The 24,660-nt window shown below is 40.4% G+C and overlaps 2 protein-coding genes across 5 annotated transcripts in view; one reads left to right on the top strand and one right to left on the bottom strand.

Annotated features, from left to right (window-relative positions):
* CUL4A (cullin 4A) overlaps window positions 1-11,507 on the bottom strand; it is a 36,021-nt gene extending 24,514 nt beyond the window's left edge. For 2 of the 4 annotated variants that reach the window (XR_005601507.1, XM_039549690.1), the window contains exons 1-6: window positions 11,252-11,507; window positions 10,606-10,721; window positions 7,224-7,327; window positions 5,084-5,153; window positions 3,244-3,317; window positions 1,685-1,847 (exon numbers count right to left, since the gene is read on the bottom strand). Coding sequence is in view for 3 of the 4 variants with exons in the window: in XM_039549690.1 (XP_039405624.1) it covers window positions 1,685-1,847; window positions 3,244-3,317; window positions 5,084-5,153; window positions 7,224-7,327; window positions 10,606-10,721; window positions 11,252-11,417 (693 nt within the window). In the remaining variant the exon portion in view is untranslated. The other 2 variants (XM_039549683.1, XM_039549685.1) reach the window with 2 other exon arrangements.
* Window positions 11,508-12,355: 848 nt separating this feature from the next.
* Window positions 12,356-24,632, top strand: PCID2 (PCI domain containing 2). The gene is made up of 14 exons (XM_010394315.3): window positions 12,356-12,524; window positions 14,047-14,136; window positions 14,719-14,792; window positions 15,485-15,550; window positions 16,058-16,099; window positions 16,584-16,638; window positions 18,247-18,350; window positions 18,998-19,073; window positions 19,192-19,333; window positions 20,395-20,495; window positions 22,552-22,625; window positions 22,790-22,915; window positions 23,127-23,250; window positions 24,222-24,632. Exons 1-14 carry the CDS (start codon window positions 12,489-12,491, stop codon window positions 24,312-24,314), a joined length of 1,203 nt encoding a protein of 400 aa, XP_010392617.1. The 5' UTR covers window positions 12,356-12,488; the 3' UTR covers window positions 24,315-24,632.
* Window positions 24,633-24,660: the final 28 nt, after the last annotated feature.

A 24,660-nucleotide genomic window follows, 5' to 3' on the forward strand; every position in this document is an offset into this window, starting at 1 on the left:
GGAAAATCCGATGGATGCACACAGCTGTGAGAAGTGCCAATGTAACATTACATTAACAAATTCTATTTGCCCACTGGTTTTAGAAAGACTGAGATCAGAACTGACTTTGCAGAGCAGCAATGCTTTGTCTCAGTCATCAGTACTCCAACACTCTAAATTAATAGGCTTCTGTTTAAGGCACACAGCCCAACACCAGTACCCAACATCACAGCACAGCAATGACATCCAATCCACCTGAGATCTGAACTCCTGCTGCTATTTCTGTGGCAAACAAACCACTTTCAAAGTAGTGAAACACTGGCACAAAACAGATAACTCTCATCAGTAAAACAGTAATATGCTCAGTAATACACCTTCAGATCTACCAGGTTTCTCTCAGTGGCCCAGGAAAAATAAATTGTATCAAATAAGGTGAACTCTTTCTCCAGGGAACAAATAAGGTGTGTAAAAAAACAGCATCAACAACAGAAGCATTAAAAACTTTTGCATAATGACTAACAGTTTATTATAGAAAGGAAGTAAGTCAGAAAGGGCAACTACATAAAGTTGGAACAGTCTGAAGAAGGTAACTAGGGCTTAATATGTAAACAGAGGGACAGTGAAAAGTAAAAGGGAAAATTCCCAAGTGTGGTGGAAGAACAGAAGAAAATTTTCTTCCAAAACATATAACAGAGCTGTAAAACTCATTACATTCTGACCACTTTTTATCTCTTAAGGACTTCTAGTTGAAGGTTCCCTGCCCAATGCCGGGGGCTTGGAGCTAGATGATCTTTAAGGCCCCTTCCAACCCAAACCATTCTATTATTCGATCACTTTCAAAACATTAATTTTTTTAATGGCTTTCCTCTCAAACAGAATAATTTTTCTGGGATGATAGAGGAAGCTACATATTAAAGTCAAGAGGATTAACATGAAAGGCAGAAAACCAGGTAAGCTGCCTAACCAGAAAGGACTTTTTAATGTAGTCTGGCTCTTCAAACTCTTTCAAACCTTCAGCCGGTTTTGTAATGCTGTATGCCACTTTGAAATGGAGCAACCTCAACAGGTTTTAAGAATGAAAGACAGCCCCAAAGTTTCACTGCACATCACGCAAGGCTGCAACATCAACTCAAGGACAACCTATGTGCAAGCCAGAAACACAGCACTCATCAGTCTCCTTGGTTACTTACTATCCTTGCTCATGGAAAGTTCTGGTGAAGTTGCAGCTTGACATGATCTGTCTGAAAACCTTGGCCTTAATATGGCATCCTATTCTATCCTCAGCATTTCTAAGAAGTTGCCAGTAGAGTGATGTTTTTATGATACAGACCCAAGATCTGGACTTCAAAAAGTGACACCTTTTTACAGTTACCAAGAGGGATTTTTCTGTTCCTACATTTCACTGGCACTAGGATGAGACAATGAGTGATTAAGACAGACAAAATACTGCACATACTAAAAGACCTGTAAATCTATTAAGATCCGAGGCCATTACCTCTGCTAAGGAAAACAGGCAAAGAGGTCTCATTTAAAAACAATGTAAGATTGCACACAGGGTAAAGAAGAGGCAATCATACCAATGTAATAGCTGGATTTTAAGCACATTTACTAGATGAACTGAATAATTTTTGCACAAAACATGATTTAGGCAGTCCAAACCGTGTTTCTAAACAAAGCTGGTACTAGTGAATTTGGCTGTACTCACCTGCAAATCTGAGAGCATGCTCAACAAACTCCGCAGCAAACTTCTGTCCACAGCTTCACCATTTCGTTCTCGTTCAATCAGCAGGAGAATTCCATCAATAGTCTTGGTTTGAACTTGCTTGTCACTAATGATATGGTTTCTAAATAACTCTAGCCCCATATCCCTATGTGAATATTGAAAATTAGTAAATCACACTGTGTATTCTTTCAAAAAAATCATAGATACGTTTAAAATATATACACTGTATATATATTATACAGAAAGAGAATATATGAATGGTGTGTATACTCTTTTTGATACTGTCCTCTAACAAAACTGTAACAAGAATTATCCTAAAAATACCAGATCATGTGCTACCACAGGCATACACTTCAGCAGAGAACTGTGATGAGCCTATCCAACTTTCACATAATAAGACTATAAATTTCTCTGCTTAAAGAATTAAATCTGATCATACACCTTAACATAAGATTCCCTGGATCAGATATTGCATGTATAATTTACAAGTTTTGTTCCAAAGCATGAATTCGTTGTATCTTTAGGATCTTATCACCTCTATCAAATTCTTGTTTCATTCTAAGACGATGAGGAATGGCACCTCTATGCCATGAAGCAGCTAATTGTTAAACACTGAAAATTGAGCAATCTTAGATAAAACTTGTTACCTCTGACTTCTTCACATGCATCAGGTTTTCAATTAAAGGAACTTTCCCAGTAGGAGGAAAAATAAGACAAAGTATGAACAGACCTCATCAACAATATTTAGTAAAAGGAAGCCTAACACAGAGTTGGAGGAAAACTCCTGAAGCTGGGAACAAAAGATGTCCACTGGACAAGCAAGAGGCTGGAGAAAGATGCCAGGCTCCTCAGCCAGCCTGAGGAACTCACAAGAACACAGCAGCCAGCTAGGCCAAGAAAAAACAGGCTCTTATTCCAGTACTTTATCTACTTTTTTTGAGGGGAGCCTTTAGATAAAGTAACAATGCCAGAAATTTTTGGCAAAGCTTGGGTTTGTTCGCTTGGTAAATGATGTAAAATGCCCCTCAGGAAGGATGCTTTAAAGCAGAATGCCCAAAGATGTGACCATGGTGGGCTGAAAGTACAAAAGCAACATCAAGTGGCCAGTGCTGGAAAGATAATCTGCACCTTGTCACTGTATCTGACTTACTTTAAAAAACTCAGCAAGAAGGTGAATGTTGAATTTTGTCAAAACCAGGAGCACCTACAGTAATGCTGGGCCAGTGCTAAGGTGAGAGGCAGCAGTCAAGAGCAGGTTCCCACAGAGCCAGCCTCACCCAGGCTCTGACAGCTACACACACATGACTTTTAAGCCTGTGTTCACAGACCTTCTTTTACCCTCACTTGACAATGAATACTCCTGGGGAAGGAGGAAATGACACATGCATATGCTGACACACGTATTTCCATAAACTGACACAAAATTTTAGAGATCTATTATATAGCTCAAATATAATGTGAAATATTTATTTTCAATCCTCGCAAATCTAACAGCATGTCAACACTCTAAAGATTATAGGAACGCTTACATGGATACCTACCATATAGAAGGAAGCATTGAATTCTGAAGCACATATGTACGATCCAAAAATAAGAAAATGCTTCTGATCATGATCTGAAAATATATAAAGAAAATCTTTTTCTCTTCACCACCACGTGATATTTTAAATTATAAAACAACTTCTGAAAAACTACATCACAGGCACACACCTGAATTACTGATGTAAGTATTTTAAACTTTTATGGTGACTTGTACAGGTATGCAATTTATTGAAGTTACTACTATTACGTTATGGTATTCCCAAGTACATCCAAGACACTTTTCAAATTCATAACCATTAACTAAATAGTTTTATTAGTCTGTTAGGAGTTTTATACCACTGATATACATAAGCTATTCAAACAGTACCTCTAATACAATCAGTAACACCCTGAAATAGCATGCTGCTATGTTTTTTGCTTTAAAATTAAAAAAAAAAAAACCCAAAAAACAAAAACACAAGGGAGCTTTAAGCAGAGACAGTAATAAGCTGTGCAACAGATCTTTTCATAATACAACTTAGCTGCCAAAATTCATGAGAAAAATAGAGATACATGAAATCCAATAGGAGAAGGGAGGTAGAAAAATATATTATCTCTTTATTGAATTTAAAAAGTGGGAGGAGGAGGTGGTTTTTTAGCTTACTAGTCTTACATTCAAACTCCATTTTTAACTTTGCTCATAAGAAGGCTGCCCAACTCCCAGTTTAGCATTAGCGTAACTCCGGATGTCAGTAACTCAGCCCCAGGCCAGATAGAGATTTCTATTCCCAGCTGTCCACCTACTGCTTCTCTAAAAGATTTCACTGCCTCTGAAGCAATTCTCAAACTGACATAGCTTCTGGCCACGCATATTAAAGTAAAACAGCAGTAAGGCTGACCTTTTTTTCTTAAATAGCACAAGTGCTAACCCAGCACATGGGCAAGAAAGCCACTTGCTACAGGTTGTTGCTTTAAGGCAGAGAAAAAAAAAAGAATGCTTACAAGTAATTAAAGCAAACAGTGTTCACAGCGAAAGTCTTTTTATGAAAACACAGGTTTTACATGTAAACTACATTTTCAAGGCAGTATCTTCAACTCTGTTTTCATCAGACTGCTGAATTCAAAGAGTTTCCCTAACACCTTCAATTTTAAATTCAGATAAAAATCACATACCTCTGCCCAACCCTCACAGGAAAGGAGAGAACAGTGGATTTGGGAATGAAAATAGAAATTCAACCACATGGGGCATCTGCAGCCAAAGCTAAGTGCAGTGCAATAAAAACTCATTGTAAAATGTTGGTTTGGAATTATAATGCCGCCTTCTTAAAGGCACAGTTCTCACAAAGTGTGTTTCAGAGAGGACTTTTTCTGTAACGTAAGTCACCATGGAGGTAGAAGACAAGAAAGGTAGACAGAATGCAAGTTCCAGTTCTTTATCCTTTCTGTTTCTTAGCTCTATAGTCAGGATAATTATCTCTGCTTTGAAAAAGAAGTCACAAGCTAACCTAGCTCTTGGAGCTATCTGAAAGTGAAGATTCTAAAGATTCTCCAATTACTTAAAATTACGAACAGCAAACAACTTCAGCACTTCTCAGTTACTTTTTCCTTCCACCCACAGAAAAAAAGGTGTCAATTTATTTCTGAGTGCTGTTCAAACCTGGTATGAAGTCTACATGAATCAGAGTTAATAGAATCTACATTTCAACAACAAAAGGTCACTCAGCCAGCAAAGGGGAAAGTGAAAAGCAATGCTGAAACTTGGAGAAGATGCAGTGCAGTCCCAAGTTAAGCTCTGACAAACTCATTTTAGCCAGATTTCACACCTCAATGATACGCACTCTGAACAAACATTCAACTTACCATTTGTCTGCAATGATCTTGCCAGCATTTATTTATCTTCTTTAAAAATAAAAGACTATCCAGAGAATCTGTACAGCACCCATTAAGGAAAACTAGTTTGCCAGTATCTTTAGAGGCCAGATTCTGGAGATGATCTTTGCCAGCCATTAGGCAAAGCTGCTCCATGGATATTCCAATGCTACTGTGCCTGCCAGGGATAAACCGTTAATTGCGGAGCTGCCCAGCAGAGCGGCTGGCAGTTCTCCAAAAGGCCTCCCTGTGTTTTCAAGGAATAACATTCACAGCTCTTCAGTAATACCATCTAGTGGCTGTACTGTGTAACCTTAATATAGATTTAAACAAGAAATCCCACCAGCATCAAACATGTATTTGTCACCAACTGAGGTGAGAGGGATGGAAAGGTTTTGTTTGTTTAATGAGTTCACACTGTGCACAACAGGAGTGACCCTAATCTCTTAAAAGCAGTTACAGTTCTAAATAATCCTCAACAAATCCAAATACTACTCTTTTCATATACATCTCCAGGTCACCCTAAGTAATCTACAGAATTTTCTTCATTACACAACAGATCCAACTGTTATTTACAAATAACAGAATTCTCATGTATCTCACAAGTAAATCTAAATGAGGCTTTACTCTCCTCTCCCGCACATTTATCATCTCCAACTCATTCTGGCCAAATCTGATTAATCTGATCTCATGTCCTTGGGATACAAAGTGGTACACCTGTAAAATACTAAATTTTCAACTCTCCAATCCACCATCACCCTATCAAGATGGCAAGGTGAAAGCAAAGTTTGAAAACACTAGTTTTAAACCATTATTTTCATAACATCATGTAAAGTCTGAAAAAGCATGCAAAAGATGGCTGTACACTGCTTTAAAGAAGACTAAGATTTGGTTCTCAAAGACCAGGTATGCTTACAACTGCTGTACTAATGTGCTATGTAGAAGCCAGATGTCTTAAATGGGACTCAAAAAAAAAAAAAACAAAACCATACCAAACCCCCAACAAAAACCAAAACCGCACAGCCCAAAACCATGCTGGTGCTACATAACATTAAAAACCCCAAATTATTCTGAGTGTAGGCACCTACCTGGAGAATGCAGTGAACCAAGAAACTGAGTGTCACAATCCACAGCACATTTAAAGCATTCACCTGGAAAGGAGGTTCTTTATTGGCCCTAGCCCTCGCTTCTTTCTACATTATCCTGTCATTTTCTGCCAATAAAATCCATACAGAGAGCTGGGAAACAATGCCAGCAGCCACAGTGCTATAATATCTGTTTAATATGGCACTCTTCATCCAGCACCTGCTTGCTAAGGCACTTTCCAAGAATATGCGGACAGCAAGGTGGACATAGACCATTCATCTGCTGCTCCAGCAAGCACAACCCCACGGCTACTACACAAAAGACACCCATCATATAAAGCACCTTCTCAGCATGCAAAGCTTGACTGGATTCAGGAAAACAGGGCTGGCTACAGCCAGGTGTCCACAGAAGATCTACAGGCACTTCTGTGACCCATTCAGAGAGAAGTCCAGCAATGTAACTTCAGTAAACCATGGGGAAATTTACCATAAAACTTCATCTTTCTATGCATCCCAAGACAGCCAAATGATCTCCTCAACTCAGAGCTCTCTCCCAAGAGCCTCCCAAGGTACACATAATATACCTGAAGGCTTGTTGATTGCCTCTGAGACACATCACTGTTGACCAGTAGTTATTTTTGGTCAAACAGGTGCACTATGTTTGAAAATTTTTTTACTGTTGTTGACAATCACCGTGATTTTTTTTTTAAGCTACTGCTGCCATAAGCATCTCCACTACTCACCCGTCACAGAAATTAACATCTGCTGAGAAATCTCATAGTGATATTGACATTTCCTACATTATGTGTAAAATTTGCATCCTTATTAAAATGATATATAAATTCTTATTAGCATGCTAGACATCAATACACAAAAATTATTCACCCAGACAAGTAAAGTTGCCTGTGACTGATTTAAAAACGTAAGTGGTCAAAAAACCTCTTTAACACATTGACAATTACTGGTGTAATTTTTGCAGTGTTGTTTTAAAAAATAATGATTAAAACTAACCATTCTAACCACTTCTGTGCACGACAAAAGGATATTCTCTAAACTGAAGGATTTGTGCCTTCACATGTTCTTCACAGACTTGTCGCAACTGCTTGTACAGTGTAGCAGAGACTTTGTAGGAGCAGAGATTTTCAACAGCCTAAAAACCAAAAAAGGATTACGAATGAGACAAAAAAACCTTAAATTTTTGTGTTTGTGCAATTAAGGCTGACAACAAAGGAAAAAAAAAAATCAGCATTATATGGTCAAGCTGTGCACAAAACCAAAACATCAAAATGAAGTTATGTAGAAAAATTAAGACTTCAGGAGTCCTTTTTGATTTTGACCCCTTCTTATTCTGCTAGATTTTGTGTACAAAAAAGATCCACCATCACAATCTGGGTCATATTTCTGATGTGCTGTTCAACACTACCAGAATTCTGCCTCCCTCAATACTGCTCAGCAGTAGAACTCCTCCGAAAGGTCCATTCTGTACATCCTTCAGTACGCACACGTGCTTTTTTGGGGCAGGAACACAATCATACCAAATATTTTAATTTCTTAGTAACTTTAAGGCAGACATTTCAACCAGTCTGTCTAAATGGTAAGTGAGTACAGCTACTTTCCTGCCTTTTTATCAACTTACTTCTTCCCAAGCATTTCCACTGATTCATGCAATGATGCTAAGGTACATAAACTGAGAGGAAAAAATAATTAAGAAAAAGCCCAAACAATAACAAAAAAAACCCCCCAAACCAACCCCAGACTAACCATTACATAAAAAGACTTGAACTGATTTATTGAGAGCTCATAGGATTTAGTTTTTATCCTTAGTTAACTAAGGAGACCAATTCTGCCCAAAACCAAATGTTCTGGTGGTCACTATATTAATATCAACTGCCTTTATATTATGAGGCAATACTGCCAAGAGATTTAAAGCACTGCCAAGGATTTAAAGCACTATGTCACCTGGGCAACTAAAACTGACCCAAGAATGTTTTCCTCTGCTCCAGAGGATTCTAACCTACTTAACCTAATTTTATTTCAATGCACATAAAAATGGCCTCCACAATTTTGATACAACATTAAAGCATACAATCAAACAAACAAAATTATAACACAGTGCCTATGTTTTTCATCTGGTCTTAAAAAAGGTAAGTAAAATAGTAACTTACAACAAACAGTATTCAGACAATCACTTTGCAGATAGTTTGTTACGTTACCTCAAACACAGCCACTCCTATCCACGCATACAAATATAAATCTAGTCAGGACTCTCATAATTTTTTCCTTCACTGCTCTACTGTCTTTCCTTTGCTACTACACTGTCCTGTTCTACGTTCTCCACAAGGGCAGCACTGCCCCATTTCAGGTTATTTAGGACCTCGTTGAAAAGGTAATTTTCTTCTTCCATTACTTTTATCACTCACTCCTCCTTCGGCAATTCTTTGTACTGCCCCACTTTCTCTATCCCATCAAGTATAAGCTACTTCTATCAAAATCTGTGCAATCTACCATCAATCCCAGACATCATTTCTATTTTAGTCACAAAAAATTGGCTGCCACCCTCCCATTGCTCACTGACTACATCTCTGCCAAGCACCTTCATGCCTTATTCCGTGCTGCCACCAGTGCCTGGAAAGGAGTATCCTTCAGGCTTCCCACACAGCCTCATCACTGTTCTTCAGTTTCTTCTCAGCCACTGTGCTAAATTAAATAAATAAATCAGAAGGTTCAACTGCAGGCTGCTACACCAGCCCGCTCAGTGTACTGAACTCTAGCAGGCCTCGCACTTCCTCCCATAATGTCAGACAAAGACTCATAAAAAATCAACAATAAGGCCTGATAATAAGAACTGATGCACCCAGAGATATTTTCCCCTGTGGATAACTCGGTGCTCATCAACAGGCAGTTAAAATGATCTGTAAATACAGATCAGGTTTCCAATGGATGCTGAACCTCATCTCTTATTCCTCCAGCAGGAGAGTAGTACCTGTCTATGCACAGGCACACTGAGCACCACCACCCACCATGCAGAAATCCTCCTGATTCACTGTGTTACAGACTATCCGACCAACCCTGCACAGTTTTTACAAATAAGCAAAGAGAAAAAGCAAGAAGTACAGTTCTCCCTTCACAGTTTATCTGAAATCTCTCTCCTCTTCTGCCAAAACTCAAGTGTGTACCCTAGTGATTTCATAGCCATATTACTATAATCTCATTTCTGAACCTCTGAAAACAAGTTAGGTAACACTCAAAGCATCTGTGGTTTTTTTTTTGCTAGACATGAAAAAGCAGGGTTTTTCAAATGCTGAATTTAAAACAATAAAACACATTATGTCATTCAAATGCTGCAAGTATTAGTAGATGAATATATTACAAGTTTTCTATTTAAAGGAAATCATTATATTAAGTCAATATACATTTACATAGCCAGCCATTTTAGACCCATATATTACATACCCTAGCTAAAGAGACAAGTATAGTCAGTTCTGAAATCCATCCTGATTTTCTTGAACATGGACTCAGCATGGACTACCAGCCTTCTCCTTTCTCACAGTCTGCCCTTTGCACCTCAAGTAAACATTTAGAAAATTTTAGGTGTGCATAATAATGTTTTCAGTCCTGATCTGGCAAGGACATCAATCTGCAGATCAAATGCCTGCACCTACAGAAAACTTGTAACTAACTTATGCTATGTAGCACATCATTAATTTTTTATAACATGATCACTGTAAAATGTTCCTACTTCAGTTAAATACCTGAAAGCACACATATCTAAATTAACTTAGAACTAAACCACATATAATTGGAGAAAGTAGAGAGAAATGGCTCAGGACTCCCATCTCTCTTTTGCCCTCCGTAGCCCCTGCTCCAGTAGTGCAGGTGTACCAGAAATTCTTTTTCACCACTTGAATAGAAAAATTAAGATCCTGATTGTAATGAAAATGCAATAGTAATCTGAAACGTGGGTAAGGTGACAGTCTGTTGCCTGCTCAATCAAGATTCTTTTTTAATTCCTCAAAAGGTATAGAAGTGTAATGTTATGATCTAACAACATCAAATACTTCAACATTACTATTTACAAGAGACCATAGCATGTACAAAAATAATCATAAAAGATATAACTTCTTAACCCCGTTAGAGCAACATCCTGTTTTCAGCATGTTGAGTGGGCAGAGTATTGAAGATACTAAGACTTAGATCTCAGCCCTGCCCAGGAATAGCTTTTTGTGCCACCCAACATAAACTGCTTTTTCATAGGCCCAGATCCTGGTAGCTCTCCAAGGAACTGATACGTAGAACTGCAAACTGCCTAGAAACAGAGTATGTTGCAAAGTATTCGATCAGCTTTTAAGAAATCAAAATACATTATGTTGTATGTTGCCAAAGCAGTTTATTTGCAAAAAAATGAAACCAAAACCCTATGTGGCTTACCTGGTAGAGCTCTTCAAGGTTGTATTTAATAGAAATACTACTCTGTATTGCTCCCACCGCTTCATGAAGTTTCTGCCAGGTGTCCTGAGTATAATTATCTGGTAATTTGGGTCTTTCTGTGAAGAAAGACACAGGAAGTTTAAAAACAGCCACCCAACGGGACTCTGCAGCAATCTCTCTCTCCCTGCTGCTCCATCAAGTTCTGCCAAGCCACTCTGCGCTTAGCCATGTAACTCTGGCACACTCAGAGGGGTCACTAATTCCACCCGAGCTTTTGCACGACGCATTTCACCCCCCGGCTGCTGTGTTTGACACCCGTGTTACTTTTAGCGAGGCAACCTGGCTTTAATCAGCGTTAATACTAAGGTGGCTTTCTGCCCGCTCCCTACGGGCGCTGCCCCCGCGCACGGAGCCCCACGCGTGTCCCCGGGAGCCCTTACACGGCCAGGGTGCCGGCAGCGTTATCAGTCCGGCGGCGTTATCAGCCCGCCAGCAGCCGCCCCTCGCCCCGATACGGCGGCGGGGCGGGTGACAGCGGCGGGGCCCGGCCGCGGGCAAGGGGCGGGGAGCGGCCGGGGCCGCTGTAAACAAAGATCGGCCCGGGCGCACCTGCCAGGACAGAGGGCCCGGGCTGCCCCGTACCCACCTCTGAAGTTCTTGATCACGAGTTTCTTGGAGGAGGCGGTCGCGCCTCCGCCTCCTCCTCCCGCGGCGCGGGTGGCGGTGGCGGCCAGCGAGGCGGGCTTGGTGAGCCCGTTCGTGTGTCCCACTAAGGCCGACAAGTGCGGCTTCTTCTGCGGCTCGTCCGCCATCTCCGCCCCGGGCGCCGTGTCCGGCCGGGGCAACGCGCTGGGCTGGGCCGTGCCTGGGCCTGCTGGTCCCCGCCTCCGCTCCCCTCCTCCTCCTCCGCCGCCACCACCCAGCCGCCCTCCCCCACTGCCCGCGGGCAGCTGCCAAGTGCCGCTGGGCCGGGAGGCACCGATAGCCGCCCGCCCGCCTCCGCCCGCCCCGGCGGCCGGCTCGGGTGGGGGCCCGGGTTCGAGTCCCAGGTCCGGGCGGCTCGCGGCGCTCGGGCAGCGCCAGCCCCGCTCACAAGATGGCTCCCGGGCCGGGGCAGCCTCCCGCGGCCGGCAGCAGCCCCGGTGTCCCCCACTTGCCCCGTCTCTGCTGGTACCCGCCGAAGGGCGGCCAGAGCCGAAGCCAAGGAGCAGCCCCGCTTCCCGCCCAGAAAAGCCACGAGCCCGAGGCCACCCGCGCCCTGCTCACCGGCAGCCCCCAAACCCAACCGAGCCCAGCCTGCACGAGCATGGAACGTGTCCTTGTCTCACACATCTCCCTTTAGGCGTCAACCTGTTCGGGAGTTTAATGCTCGATTCAACTTTTTCGACCCAAGTTCACCGAGACCCCTCTCCAGCGCTCCCCGAGGGCAGAGCAGATAGAGAGAAGGAAGGGGAGGCAGGCGTCCAGCACTCTCCCGAGAAAATTCCTGGACCACTCCGCCACTGGGTTCTTGCCACAGGGTGGCTGTGCCGCCCGCCTCCTTTACAAGCCAAAGGCTTAACGGGCAGCGACACCCGCCACAACCGACCGGCACCCCCAACTGCGGGCCGCGCCCCAGCGCACGCGGCTTACCGCTGACGCGCGCCCTGTGCCCCGCCCATCGCTCACTCCCATTGGCTACCCGAGGTAAGCCACGCCCCCAGCCCGCGGTGGGCGGGGCAGAGGCGACGCGGACCCGGTTGGCGGCTGTCACGTGACTCTCGGGGCTGTTCCCGCCGCCGTCGGATGCGCCGGGATCCGGAAACGCTGAGGGAGTTCCGGGAGTGCCGGGGCTCGCAGGGCGGGACGGGTGTGGGGCTCCCGCCTCATCTCCTTACCCTTTAATGGCGCACATCACCATAAATCAGTACTTGCAGCAAGTAAGCAAGATTTTTTATTAATTTTTTTTTTATTAATCTGTGGGCCCTGTTTGAGTATGCGCGTGTGTTTTTTGCTGTAAATATGCTGCCTTGGTTAAGAGTTACAGCAACGTAGGATAAGTGATGTGGTGGAAAAATATGTTTCTTCAGCGTGTGTGAAGCACACCGTCTGAGTGCCAAGGATGTACACCTGGAATGCCTGAAAAGTGTGGAGGTTTCTGAGAAAACTTATCTGTAAGAGCCTCCACGGAAGGTTGTGTGTGTGTCCAGGAACAAGGGCAGCTCAGGGATTCGAGAAATACAGGGGTCTGAGATGTCCAGAAGTGCGGACACACACTTTGACATGGAGGGTGGAGGGGCAGGAGCGGAGCCCCGGGCACACCGGCTGGACGGAGCTGCCAGTGACAAGCTTTTCGTGTGTCCACTCTGGAGGGTTCTTGCTGCACCATCGTAATCTCGTCACTGTTACCATCTTACTCACTTCATCTGGCATCAGTTAAGCCAATTAAGAGAAGGCACAAGAAGGGAGTAATTGTTTGGGTTTTAGTCTCCAAAAATGGAGCATCTGAGATCTCCTAGGATAGCGGTCTGCTCTAAAAAGTCCACATCTTGTTCGGTTGACAGTCCATTGAACATTTAATATGAAAAACTATCTACAAACATCAAATTATCTCTTCTTTTTCCTGCAATAAAAACTAAACACAAATTTCTGAAGAAGTTTAAGCAGTTGATTTTCCATCTTTTGTTGCTGTTTTAGTCTATGGCGTTTTTTCCCATTTGGTATGAGCTTTCCATACATCAAAAAGATTTTTTTTTTCATATTGGGACACAAAAGTATGACAAATAAAGCACAAGCAGTGGGAAAGAAACTCTTAAAAAGCAATACCTAAAGCTACTTCAAGTGAAGAAATTTCCACCTTGATTCACAATAATCTGTCCAGGCAGACTATTTTTAACAAAGAGTTATCTTTAGCAGGAAGCAGAATTAAACCATTCTCCCACAGAATATAATATTTACAGTCTTAGCAGGTTTCAAAAACATTCTATGTTTTTGATGATATAAGACTATCAATCTGATAGCAGACATTGCCTTTGAAGTGATATCTACATGTTAAATCTTCATTTTAAATGTCTTTGTTTTAAAGCATTACTCAAAGATTGTGCCTTCACATACATGTTTGATGCCTATAGCTCCAACTGGAATTTTAGAAAGCTTCAAATCTGGCTGTTGGCTGCTGTTTTACAATCCTAAACCCATGTACATACGTATGTTTGCATCCTACAAATAAGGATAAGACCACAATGGTGTTCTCTCTACCTTCTCCCTGAGACCTTTTTGAAAAACAGGTGTATTGGAAATACAAAATTATTTATTCAGTTTTAAACCTTTAAAATCTCACATTTGATTTGATGTTAATATATATGAACAGTGGTAACTAGATGGTGGCTTCTGTAGTTGTATAAATATGTTGTGTGCCTGTTACTGGGTTTTATTCTGTAATGTGACTGGTTACTTTGGTAGGTACAAGAAGCCATTGAGACCAGAGACGGAACATTTTGTGCAGAATTAGTATCATTTAAACATCCACATGTTGCAAACCCAAGGCTACAGGTGAGAATCTGGTTTTTGACCTTTTGTTTTACTTTCAGTTTTCCTAGTTCTGTGTGTGGGTTCCTTTCCATTGGAGAGGAACCTCAGAAATCTGTTTCACAGGCCGAGGCAGGATCCCCTTGTAGGTTTGCTTCCCTTTTCTTCTTACAAGGATACTATATATAATTTTTGTTTTCTGGTTGGCTCTTTGTGTTCCACTTTGAATTGTTTTCTGGATAAATACAGTTTTGAATGTCCTTTCTGACCAGGTCTGCATTAGTTACTAGCATAGCACAGTGGAAGGCACTATGGAGGAAAAAGCAGTGAGTAGTAAGGACCTGGTGTTTGTGTGTTTTGGATGCTTTTATTTAAGGCTGGCTTTGTTCAGGTTCTGGAGACAGAATGCACACTAGCAATTCATTACTCTGGACATGATTGTTAATGTAATTTAAGTTCTGGGAGGTGCATACTAGATGATCTCCAGAGGTCCCTTCCAACCCTAACAAATCCGTGAGAAATGCCATGACAAAATATGCATATGATGTTCTGTTTCTGGTGCATTGGATGTTCCTTTAATGTTTTATTGCTTTATTGTACACTTAGCTTCCATCTCCAGAGGAGAAGTGTCAACAAGTTTTGGAATCACCATATGATGAAATGTTTGCAGCCCACTTAAGGTAAAGATGGGCCCGGAATGTAAAGTCAGTTGTGAGGTGTAGAGCAGGGATGGGGAAGCATATCCTTAAGTTTACTTGCCTGTTTTAAAGGGCTTACACCTGAAAACTTGGTATTTATTACTCTTACAAATAATGTTAGGATTGCAGAAAATAAAGACTTATTTTTCCTCTCCACCTAAAGTTTGCTCTATGTACCTGGCTGTCATCTGTGTATGGCCATCAGCACAGCTTTGGCATCAGTGCCTGCTGTTTCCCTTGCTCTGCCTACTAGCTACACAAGAATTTAGAGTGAAATAAGTAAGGGAAATAAATATTTTTTAAAGGGAATTATAATCATAAAAGTACTCTTAAGAGAGCTTAGCATCTAAGCAAATCTGTGAGGTTTTACTTAATAATTTTCTGCACCTAGTCTTTTTCAACGGTCTTGTATTTTTTTAGTTTCATCTTGATGACAGTTTCAACAAGCATTAGCTTATACAAAATAAATACCTACTGTTCTCTAGGATCTGTTTTCTAAAATTATCAAGCTTAGTGCTCTATTAAAATACTTGTGCTAGTTTTCTAGGAATGTTTCTAATCATATTTCTTTGTGCCTTAAATAAACTGTAAAACTTCATGCCTGGTAGGACACAAAAATAAATATTTGGCTTATGTATATTTTCTGATGCACTAATGCATCTTTTGTTTGACAGGTGTACTTATGCTGTTGCAAACCATGACTTCATAGAAGCATACAAATGCCAAACAGTTATTGTCCAATATCCTTTTCCATAAATCTTGTATATTGTTTTCAGATTAAGTTCTTGTAGACTAGATTCTCTTTATGGTTTTTAAAAACCTAATAGAATGTGGTCTGCTTCCAAATACACTTCAGCTGTTCAGGTTTCTGAGCAAGGAAATGCAGATACACTCCTCTTCCAGCTTTCTGTAGGGCTAAGAAGGAATTTGGCACTTGTCTCTAAACTAGAAAATTAATTTCTCCCAGAACATAGGAGAGTCTCAAATCATTATAATACCTTGCAGTTTGTACTTGGCTAGAGGGGAAGATAAAGAAGCTTCTATCTTATCTCTGGCCAGTGTTTCTTGCTGCTGCTGCCACTCAAAGTGGCTGTGCTCACCTTCTTCCATACTGCAACTCAACTCCTCAACTTCTTGATGGTTTTTTGTTTTCTCATCTTTCATGAAGTCATATATGGTACCATTGAACAGCTATTTCTCAAATCTGTGCTTCATTTCATGGCATTTTAAATTTTCCTAAACAATACATCTTTCCTGCGAGCATTTCAGGCGCATAAAGAAGAAAATTGGTGAGTATATCATAGAAAGCTGCTACAAAATAGACTCATCTTTTCCTAGTATAATACCATAGTAGTGAAACTAAAATTATACCTATAGTTTTTATTTATCCCCAGTGATGCTAAAATCAAGCCTAATTGGCTTTGTTGCCTGGTTGAGTTTTTATGTCCCAAAGTGTGAAAACTAAATGTCGGAGCTTCATTAAGTACAATGGTCCCTGTGTAAATACATGAAGGATTTGTTTGAAGAGAAGTGGTATTTTATTAAATCCACAGTAAAAAAGACTTTAGAAATAATTATTGTAGTGTAGGATTTCTGAAATGCTGAGATCTTGAAGACCTGTCCTTTTAAGTGCATCCTTCTTTATTTAAAAGTTAACATATACTTTCCTAATTGTATGACCAACTAGCAAAAAAAAGATAAATTGCTTGTTTCTCATGTGTTACATATTGCTTGATTTGCACCTACTAAGTATACTATGGTTTTCTTTTCCAGGGCCTTACCTATTATGTATTCTGTAGCCCTTGATCTTCGAATTTTTGCTAATAATGTAAGTAGATCTGATTAACAACCTCATTACTTTTGTCTGTTTGGTATTTCCACAATAGAAATATTTTTAGACTTTATTACACAGCCTAATTTTGCTCAGTTCTCTTTAACTCATTGTTTAGGATTTTGTTGACACACTAAATTCATCCAGTTCTGTTGAAAAATTAGTTGCTCAGTCTGCCCACCTCCCATTTGCAGATGGAACTAGAGGGGTTGTGAGGACCTGAATGCAACTCCCAGCTGTTGCTTAGAATTTATGAAGGGATAAGTATTTTCTTTATTGAGTAGCACATGGCTTAAGTCGCTATTTCCATGTTATCCCAAGGATTTGGTGGAAATTGGAGGTATCACAGACAACCAAGCTGATCTAACCATTCAATACATCTGAAGAGGGAAGTTTCTGCTCCCCTTTTCCAAATATTTGCACCACTTTTGATGCTCTTTGGAGCCTTTGGTGAGCCCATACAACTGCTGACGTGCAAATAATCCCCAAATTTACATTATTGTTCTCAGATCCCTATACAAGCTACTTCAATTCACCAGCCTATTGAGAACTGCTAGGCCAAGGCAAGTGGCAGAGTTGTTCCTAGTCACTTTACCTGAAGAGTTGAAGCTGGAGTTCAAGTTAGGTTAGAGTTTGACAATATCCAGTATTTTCAGCGTTCATCCCCACGTCACTCTCTGGTGCCCACTTACCCACAAAACCACACATGTGGAATGCTGGCACAGGGAGTATTTTTCATGTGTGTGACTGCTCTGTAACAAGTCTCAATTCTCAGTCTGAATGAGGGAAATCTGTATCTCTGAGATGCATGAGAAAGGGAATTGTTGAATCAGTCAATGCTGGAAGTGTTTGAACTCTGTCTTCTAACCTTAGTGTATTCAGAGGATTTGGATGCAGAGAAGACTTCTGCAGCAGGATGCATTTCCATTTCTTTTTTTCACATTTCAGCTAGTGAGAATGCAAACACTGTAATAACACCTTCTAGAAAGCACGTAATAAATATCTACTTGATATATTTTTTCTGTTGAAGTTCTGCATTAATCAGTGCATGGATCTTTCCCATATGTTGACACCTGAATTCTTTTTTTCTCTTGCTGTAACATATGTTTTATCTTTCTTCTGGAAGTCTCAAGTCCCAGCAGTGTGTCTTATTACTGGAAAGTATTGAATATGGGTTAGAAATAAAATCTAGTATTTGTGGCTGTGGAGAAAAACTAAGTTATAAATGCTAAGACTCAAACTCCATAATTTTTGCAGGCTCTTGGTCTTTTTACGCTTGAGTTGAAGTGTTAATGCTCCAGTTCAGGTATTAAACCTGAATTTAGGTTTCTGAGACCTGCATTAAGCTGAGTGATACCAAAGGCAATAATGATCAGTGCTGTTTTCAAAGGACTGTCCTTCTGTACGTTGGGCTTGGTACATGTCCAGGAGCCTCTCTGAGTGTTTTGTTCTGTGAGTTTGACTGCCTTCTAGATTTGGGAGATAGCAGCCGTGGCTGATGTCTTGCTATAATACTTTATAAAATGCAGTGTTAAAGAACTAAACTTTGCAGCCTAGTAAACCATGTTGTAGAATTGCATATTGTTTCTTGCTGTGTAATGCTAGGCAGATCAACAGCTTGTGAAGAAAGGGAAAAGCAAAGTTGGTGACATGTTGGAAAAAGCAGCAGAACTGCTGATGGGCTGCTTTCGAGTCTGTGCCAGTGACACGTAAGTGAAAGATCCTCTATTGAGCTTGCACTGTTAAATTGTTAAGAACTTAATGAACTTTGCTTTAGATTTTCCAGCTTACTTAGACCATATACGGGTCTTTGAATGAACACTTCTGAGGCTTGTCTTCTTATTTATAGTCTGTTCTCTCTTGACTATTAACTACAGAGGGAGAGCCCTCACTTCAGGTTGAGCATTCCTAGCAGGTATTGTTGGGAGGGACTGATTATGTGTCTGCTTCTCAGGAAAGATGATTAATGCTTCTGTGCTCTGTTAGTTGTGAAGTTTGCTCCATTAGAATTAGATGGAAAAGAGGTGACTGGTTCCCAGTGCTAGCAATTTTAACACTTCGGAAGTGGAAAAAGTGGTTTTTTTCTGGTGTTTCTTTCACCTTGAGTATTATAAGCCACCACTGTGCTTGTGTATGTGTTACCTGCAGACTGGAGTGAGGACCCTGATGCAGATGAATAATATTTTGCATGACATCTTTTCATTACGTTGAGAAAATATATAGCAGTGCTACACCTGTGTTTACCCTAAAAATGCTATGGAGTGAATATCTATGGAATGAATTTACTGTAAGGAAAAAGTCATTATTTTCTTACAATGTTCAGTACTAGCAGGTTTTTTCTTTTTTCTTGTGACAGTCGAGCAGGCATCGAAGACTCCAAAAAGTGGGGCATGTTGTTTCTCGTGAATCAGCTGTTTAAAATTTATTTTAAGGTAAGGTGCAAGTCTGGTAAGCTGTGTTTTGTACTTCATATTCTAAGTCAAACCCACCCTGCTTGTATATGATACTGTCTATCTACACTCTGATTAAAATGCAATTTTTTTTTAACAGATCAACAAGCTCCATCTCTGTAAGCCCTTAATAAGAGCAATTGACAGCTCAAATCTGAAGGATGAGTATAGCATGGCACAGAGAGTTACATACAAATACTATGTTGGACGCAAGGCCATGTTTGACAGTGACTTTAAGCAAGGTACTGTGTGCCAGTAAGACACGTTTAAAATCTTGCTGCTTGGCCTGAAACCTGGCTGAAGGTGTGTGTTTGTGTGACTCAAAGTGTGAGTAGCAGGTGCAGTTGTAATTGCATTGAGCAAAGGAAGATTCATGCTGAAAGGTCCAAAACCCACAGGCTGACACAAAACAGGGATGACATTACGTGACACTTTTAATTGTAGTATATGCCCAGCTTTAAAATATTTGTGTCAGTGAAGTTCCCTGCAGTCTTATGCATTGTGTATGTGCATTACAAAATGTATAAGCATCCAAAACAATAGGTTTGTAAAAGTTTCACAAAGGATCCTTCAACTCTTCAGGTTGCTGTGTGCCACGTAGGAAATCTTCAGCAAACTGTAGAATTAGTTTCTCGAGGGATTGATTTTGGAAGATGTAGAAACTGCATTTCCCAGATTTCTAATAGATTTCACTAACAGAAATGCATCTAGAGCTAAGGTGCACAGCTTCATCACTAACTGAAATCCCTGACCAACATCTATTCTGGTGCTGGTTCTGTTACTTCAAACAGTGTGTTCTGCCTGTCAGGCTTATCATTTTTTCTCCATCAGTGGAAGCTGCTGAGAGATCTTCATGCTATATGCTGTGTGGTCTTACTGGCACGTTTCTGCAGCTCAGGTGATGTGTGCATTGCATTCAGCTTTCATCTCTTGAAGAGCCTAATCTGAATTTAGGAAATAGAGTGTATTACCAGCACTTTTTGAGATTTTCTGCTTCTGTAATAGGAGCACAATACTATTACTGAAATGAGCTGAAAACTCCAGTATTACTTGTAACTGTAATGTCTGACATCAAGACCTTGACAAGTTTTCTTTGACTTTCTGAAAGAGAACTTATCTTTCTGGTAATACTTTGTATTTTGTGTGAATCTCCAATCTTCCTTTATGTGTTTTGAGTAGTATGATGCTTTTTTATACAATTTCAAATGTCATGTGTTCAAGCTGGAGATGGATATTGAGCACAGAATTTGGGTTACAGCTTTAATCCGTTTTTGTTGTTGATTCATGTTACTTGTGTTTGCAGCTGAAGAGTATCTGTCATTTGCCTTTGAGCACTGTCACCGATCAAGCCAGAAGAACAAAAGAATGATTTTGATCTACCTGCTGCCGGTAAAAATGTTGTTGGTGAGTAGATACTACTTTCCTAGATAAGGGGAAGGGGTTACACATGCAGATAGTAAAACTGATGCTCAGTATTTTCTTGATTTTTCCTTACTGGAATTCAGAGGCTATTTTACCCCTGTAAGAGCCAGCATATGCACACCTTGTTGTGGGAGGGCAAAAAGTGTTGAGTTGTCATTTATAGCAACACAGAAAGGGAAAAAACACAGCCAAATGAGAAAACTCCACCTCAAACAAAACCAACCCATCCCTCCTTTCCCCCTGCCTTTCTCCCACACCTTCTAAGGGTGCAACCTGATCTTACTATAATAAAGATATATTTGAATTCTTTGGTGAAGCACTCAACAGTGTAACTTCTGTCTTACAGCAGAGTGCCTCTCTGCTGATCAACTGCACACAAAAGTCAGGGAAGATGCAGATTCACTAGAACAAATTTGTCTGCTTCTTTCACCTGGTGAAAGAAAGAAGGATGTGCAAACAGATGGCTAAGGACTGTTGAGAGGGGTTTGCCACAGCTGCAGCCTGTCTTTGGGTTTTCTATTTGTATCTCATGCATTTTCCCATTTGAGGCATCTCAGAAGGGTCATGAGGCAGAGCGTTTTGGTTTTGAAAAAATCAGTGAAGACTTGTTACTATTTTATCATTTCGTATTTCTGTTAAAAGAATTAAGCACATCTGTTTCTTGTTCCTGTCCATTCCCATGTGCTGTGCTAACATTTGTGTATCCCTGAATTAGTGGATTATGCTGAGTACTAATTCATTGTAACTGAGGGGACAGGAACTAGATTTTAGAGTTTCCTGTTCTGGCCCTGTTACCAAAATTACCCGTGGAGAATGCTGTTATGACCTGCCTCTACTGAGTTGCCATTTTCCACCTTCCCCCTGACCTGTTTGTGACCTCCCTGCCTTTTCCATTCAGTGCTCCCTTTCCAGTCCCTTGCTATGTCAAGTGGGTAAAGGGGCAGTATAGTGAGTACGATAATTGGCTTCTGTTTTCCTTTTTTAATTTGTTGACTTTCTTAGTGGTTGTTTTCAGATCAATTGTGGTAGGGTTGATAAAGGAAAACTTACTAATAGTCTTCCTAAAAACTTTGTTCCAGTCCTGACTGGCTGCCTTAAACTGGTGTGTCTTTTAGTGCCTAGAATTACTGTGGCTTTTCTGAACCAGTTTTAGTGTACAAGAGGCATTAGAGAAACTAGATAAAGGTCGTTGTATTTACAGTTGCTTTTTTAAAATCAGAGTCCAAACATTAACACTAACTTCAAACTGTACTAAAATAGCTTGTATATTGTTTTTTTGTTCCTAACAGCTCTCAGTAAACCTGCTCAGTTCTGCTCTCAGCTAATCCTCCATTCAGGAAAGGAGTTAGCAACAGCATAGCATGATGTAACTAAAGTCTGACCAAGTCAATGTGCATTCTGATCTTTGCTGTGCAGGGGATGAAAAACAACGTTTCTTCTTGATTCTGTAGATGCTTCAATCTTACCTGATCTAACAATAAGAATTCATTTTGTTTCTTTAAATTTAACCTTTCTCTCTTTTTTTGGAGGGGAGGGGCATGGTGGTGGTGGTTGTTTTTTGAGAGCACATTTTTATTTCTGCATGGAGGCATAGAAAAGAGAAGATCTGTTACAGACTGAGATAGCACTTGACAGGGCTGAGGTACTGCTTGTATTCCTGTGGAAATGCTTGGGATTCCCACGGTTCTTCTGTTTGTAGATTAGATCATACAGCCATGACATAAAATTCCAATCTGCCAAGGCCTCATGTCACAGGATCTTGATTCTACAAGTTTGATAGCTGCTCCCTAACGTTAAGTATTAATAGTCCCTAAATCATGATAAATCAGTAGTTACTGTGAGTTGTGCTATGAGGTGTTCGAGAGGGACAAGGAGGTTGTCTTACAAATAACTTTTATTCACTTCTTATTCTGTAGCACAAAAAAGTGGTTAAATACTCCTCTTTTTCTCTTAACAATTTTTTTTTATAGCTTAGCAGATTCTGTTTAAAATGCATTTGACTTTACCCTGGAAAACTTGGACACCATTTATTTTTCAGGGCCATATGCCAACAGTTCAGCTCTTAAAAAAGTATGACCTTATGCAGTTTGCTGAAGTAACAAAGTCTGTGAGGTACGATGCTTGTTTTGCTGCTTTGTGTTCAAAAAATATTAAGTAAAAAGTGTTTCTTTGGGGTGGTTGAGGAAGGCAGGGGAGGCATATTCCTACCAAGTCAGGTAATTTTTTTTCTCATTGGGGTAAGACCTTCTCATTTTTTCTTTTCTTTATCCTTGCAGTGAAGGAAATCTTCTCCTACTGAATGATGCTCTGACAAAGCATGAGACCTTCTTTATTCGATGTGGAATCTTTCTTATCCTTGAGAAGCTGAAAATCATCACATACAGGAATCTCTTCAAGAAAGTGTAAGCATAAGAAAAACTACACTTTTGCAAAAGCAGATTTAATATGGTTTCACCTGGGACTGGGGTAGAATTGTATATGCTCCTTAATTGTCTCTGAGAGAGCTGTCTTCCTGTTAAGGTAAATTTATTGTAGAAAGGCCATTTTTCTAAGAAACAGAATTTTTAAATGATTATTTCTCAATAACACTTCTTTTCCTGTTGTTTCTTTCAGATATTTACTACTCAAAACCCATCAGCTATCTCTAGATGCTTTTCTGATTGCTCTGAAGTTCATGCAAGTAGATGATGTTGATATTGATGAAGTCCAGTGTATTTTAGCTAACCTTATATATTTGGTACGTGTTGACCACTCATTGTCTGGTGCTTCCAGACTTCCAACAGTAAAAAATACTAGATAGAGAATAAAAGTTTATGACAAAAAACACATCAGTAGTCCCAGGTTTTCATGTGGTTTTTTGAGCAACTTGTGCTCAAAGGGAAATATTTTCATTTGCCCTGAGGACTTCCTCTAGTTCTTGCAGGAATCAGTTAAAATTGAAGTTGAATTTCACATTATGAGTTCAATACTGACATATCTATATATGCATAAACATTGATTTAAAAATACAAACCTTTTAAGTGGCACCAAAAAGATTTGTTCTGCATTTGAAGTAGGAGACTCTTGATCTTCCCAAATTAGAAAAAAATAGAGCCAGATTTCTTTGGTTTTGTTCCACATTTGTCTTTTACTCTGAAAGAATCTCAACTACTTATGAACAGATAAAAGCTTGAAATCTAAATATTTGTATTAAGTCAGGTTTTGAAGCATCATTGCAGTGTCAGCCAGAAAGTTAACCACTTCTCTGTTTCTGAAACATTATTTGGTGTGGTCTAGGTCACTGGGAGATTTCTTTCACTGTTACAACACCATGTCTGAAAAGGAAGTACTATGTCATTTAGTTTATTAGTTATGGATACTAATTAATTAAAATCCTCATTTTAAAGTGAACAAGAGTGAATTTAGAAACACTTCTGTAGAGCTCTGTCTCTTCAAGGCAGTGTAAGCAGATGCGTAGGGGGCCCTGGCAAGCAGCTCTGTGTCTGACAGCACCTTTAGTATACAAACGTGATGGTTGCTCCAACTTTCTGCTTACTCTCTAAGACCCACTTATATAAATTGGACCATCATGGATATTTAAGTACAGTAGTGCAGTGGTGATTGAGCATACACAGCTTTGCTGTGGTTAGCTTGTAGGTGTTTGCTTGGGTTGTGGGGACTGTGTTACCAGCTCCAAGTACTAACACCGCCTTTTTCTCCTTCTGCCAGGGTCACATTAAAGGCTACATATCCCATCAGCATCAGAAGCTTGTGGTCAGCAAGCAGAACCCATTTCCTCCATTGTCAACAGTGTGTTGTTGAGTATTGCATCTTAGCTATTCAAGTACTCTTCAGATACTCGGCTTGCCCAGTGGAACTGCTCCCTGTCACCCCAAAAACACTGTAAATGACCTGGTTCTTGTCCAGGACTGAAATACCAGGAACTGTTTGTGGCTCCTTTCCCAGAATGACCAAGGCTGCCAGTGTTACAAAGTGCATTGAGATGAAATGCTGACTTTTAAATGGTAGTTTCCACAGGCTTTCTAGATCATTCAAAGTACTTCATGAAGAAATAAAGCAAAGCATTCCAAATTCCTTCTGAACTACTTAAAAGCATTTATAAAGTACTTTGTGTTACTATTTCTGTGTTTATCTTTCAGGAAGAAGT

This window comes from Corvus cornix, chromosome 1 (assembly GCF_000738735.6).
Source record: "Corvus cornix cornix isolate S_Up_H32 chromosome 1, ASM73873v5, whole genome shotgun sequence".
Taxonomy (NCBI): domain Eukaryota; kingdom Metazoa; phylum Chordata; class Aves; order Passeriformes; family Corvidae; genus Corvus; species Corvus cornix.

Coding starts and splice junctions, on each gene's coding strand:
- PCID2 (XM_010394315.3), top strand. CDS start 12,489: ATGGCGCACATCACCATAAATCAGTACTTGCAGCAA. Junction 19,334..20,394: donor TGACAGTGACTTTAAGCAAG/GTACTGTGTGCC, acceptor TTGTGTTTGCAG/CTGAAGAGTATCTGTCATTT. Junction 22,916..23,126: donor AGGAATCTCTTCAAGAAAGT/GTAAGCATAAGA, acceptor TGTTTCTTTCAG/ATATTTACTACTCAAAACCC.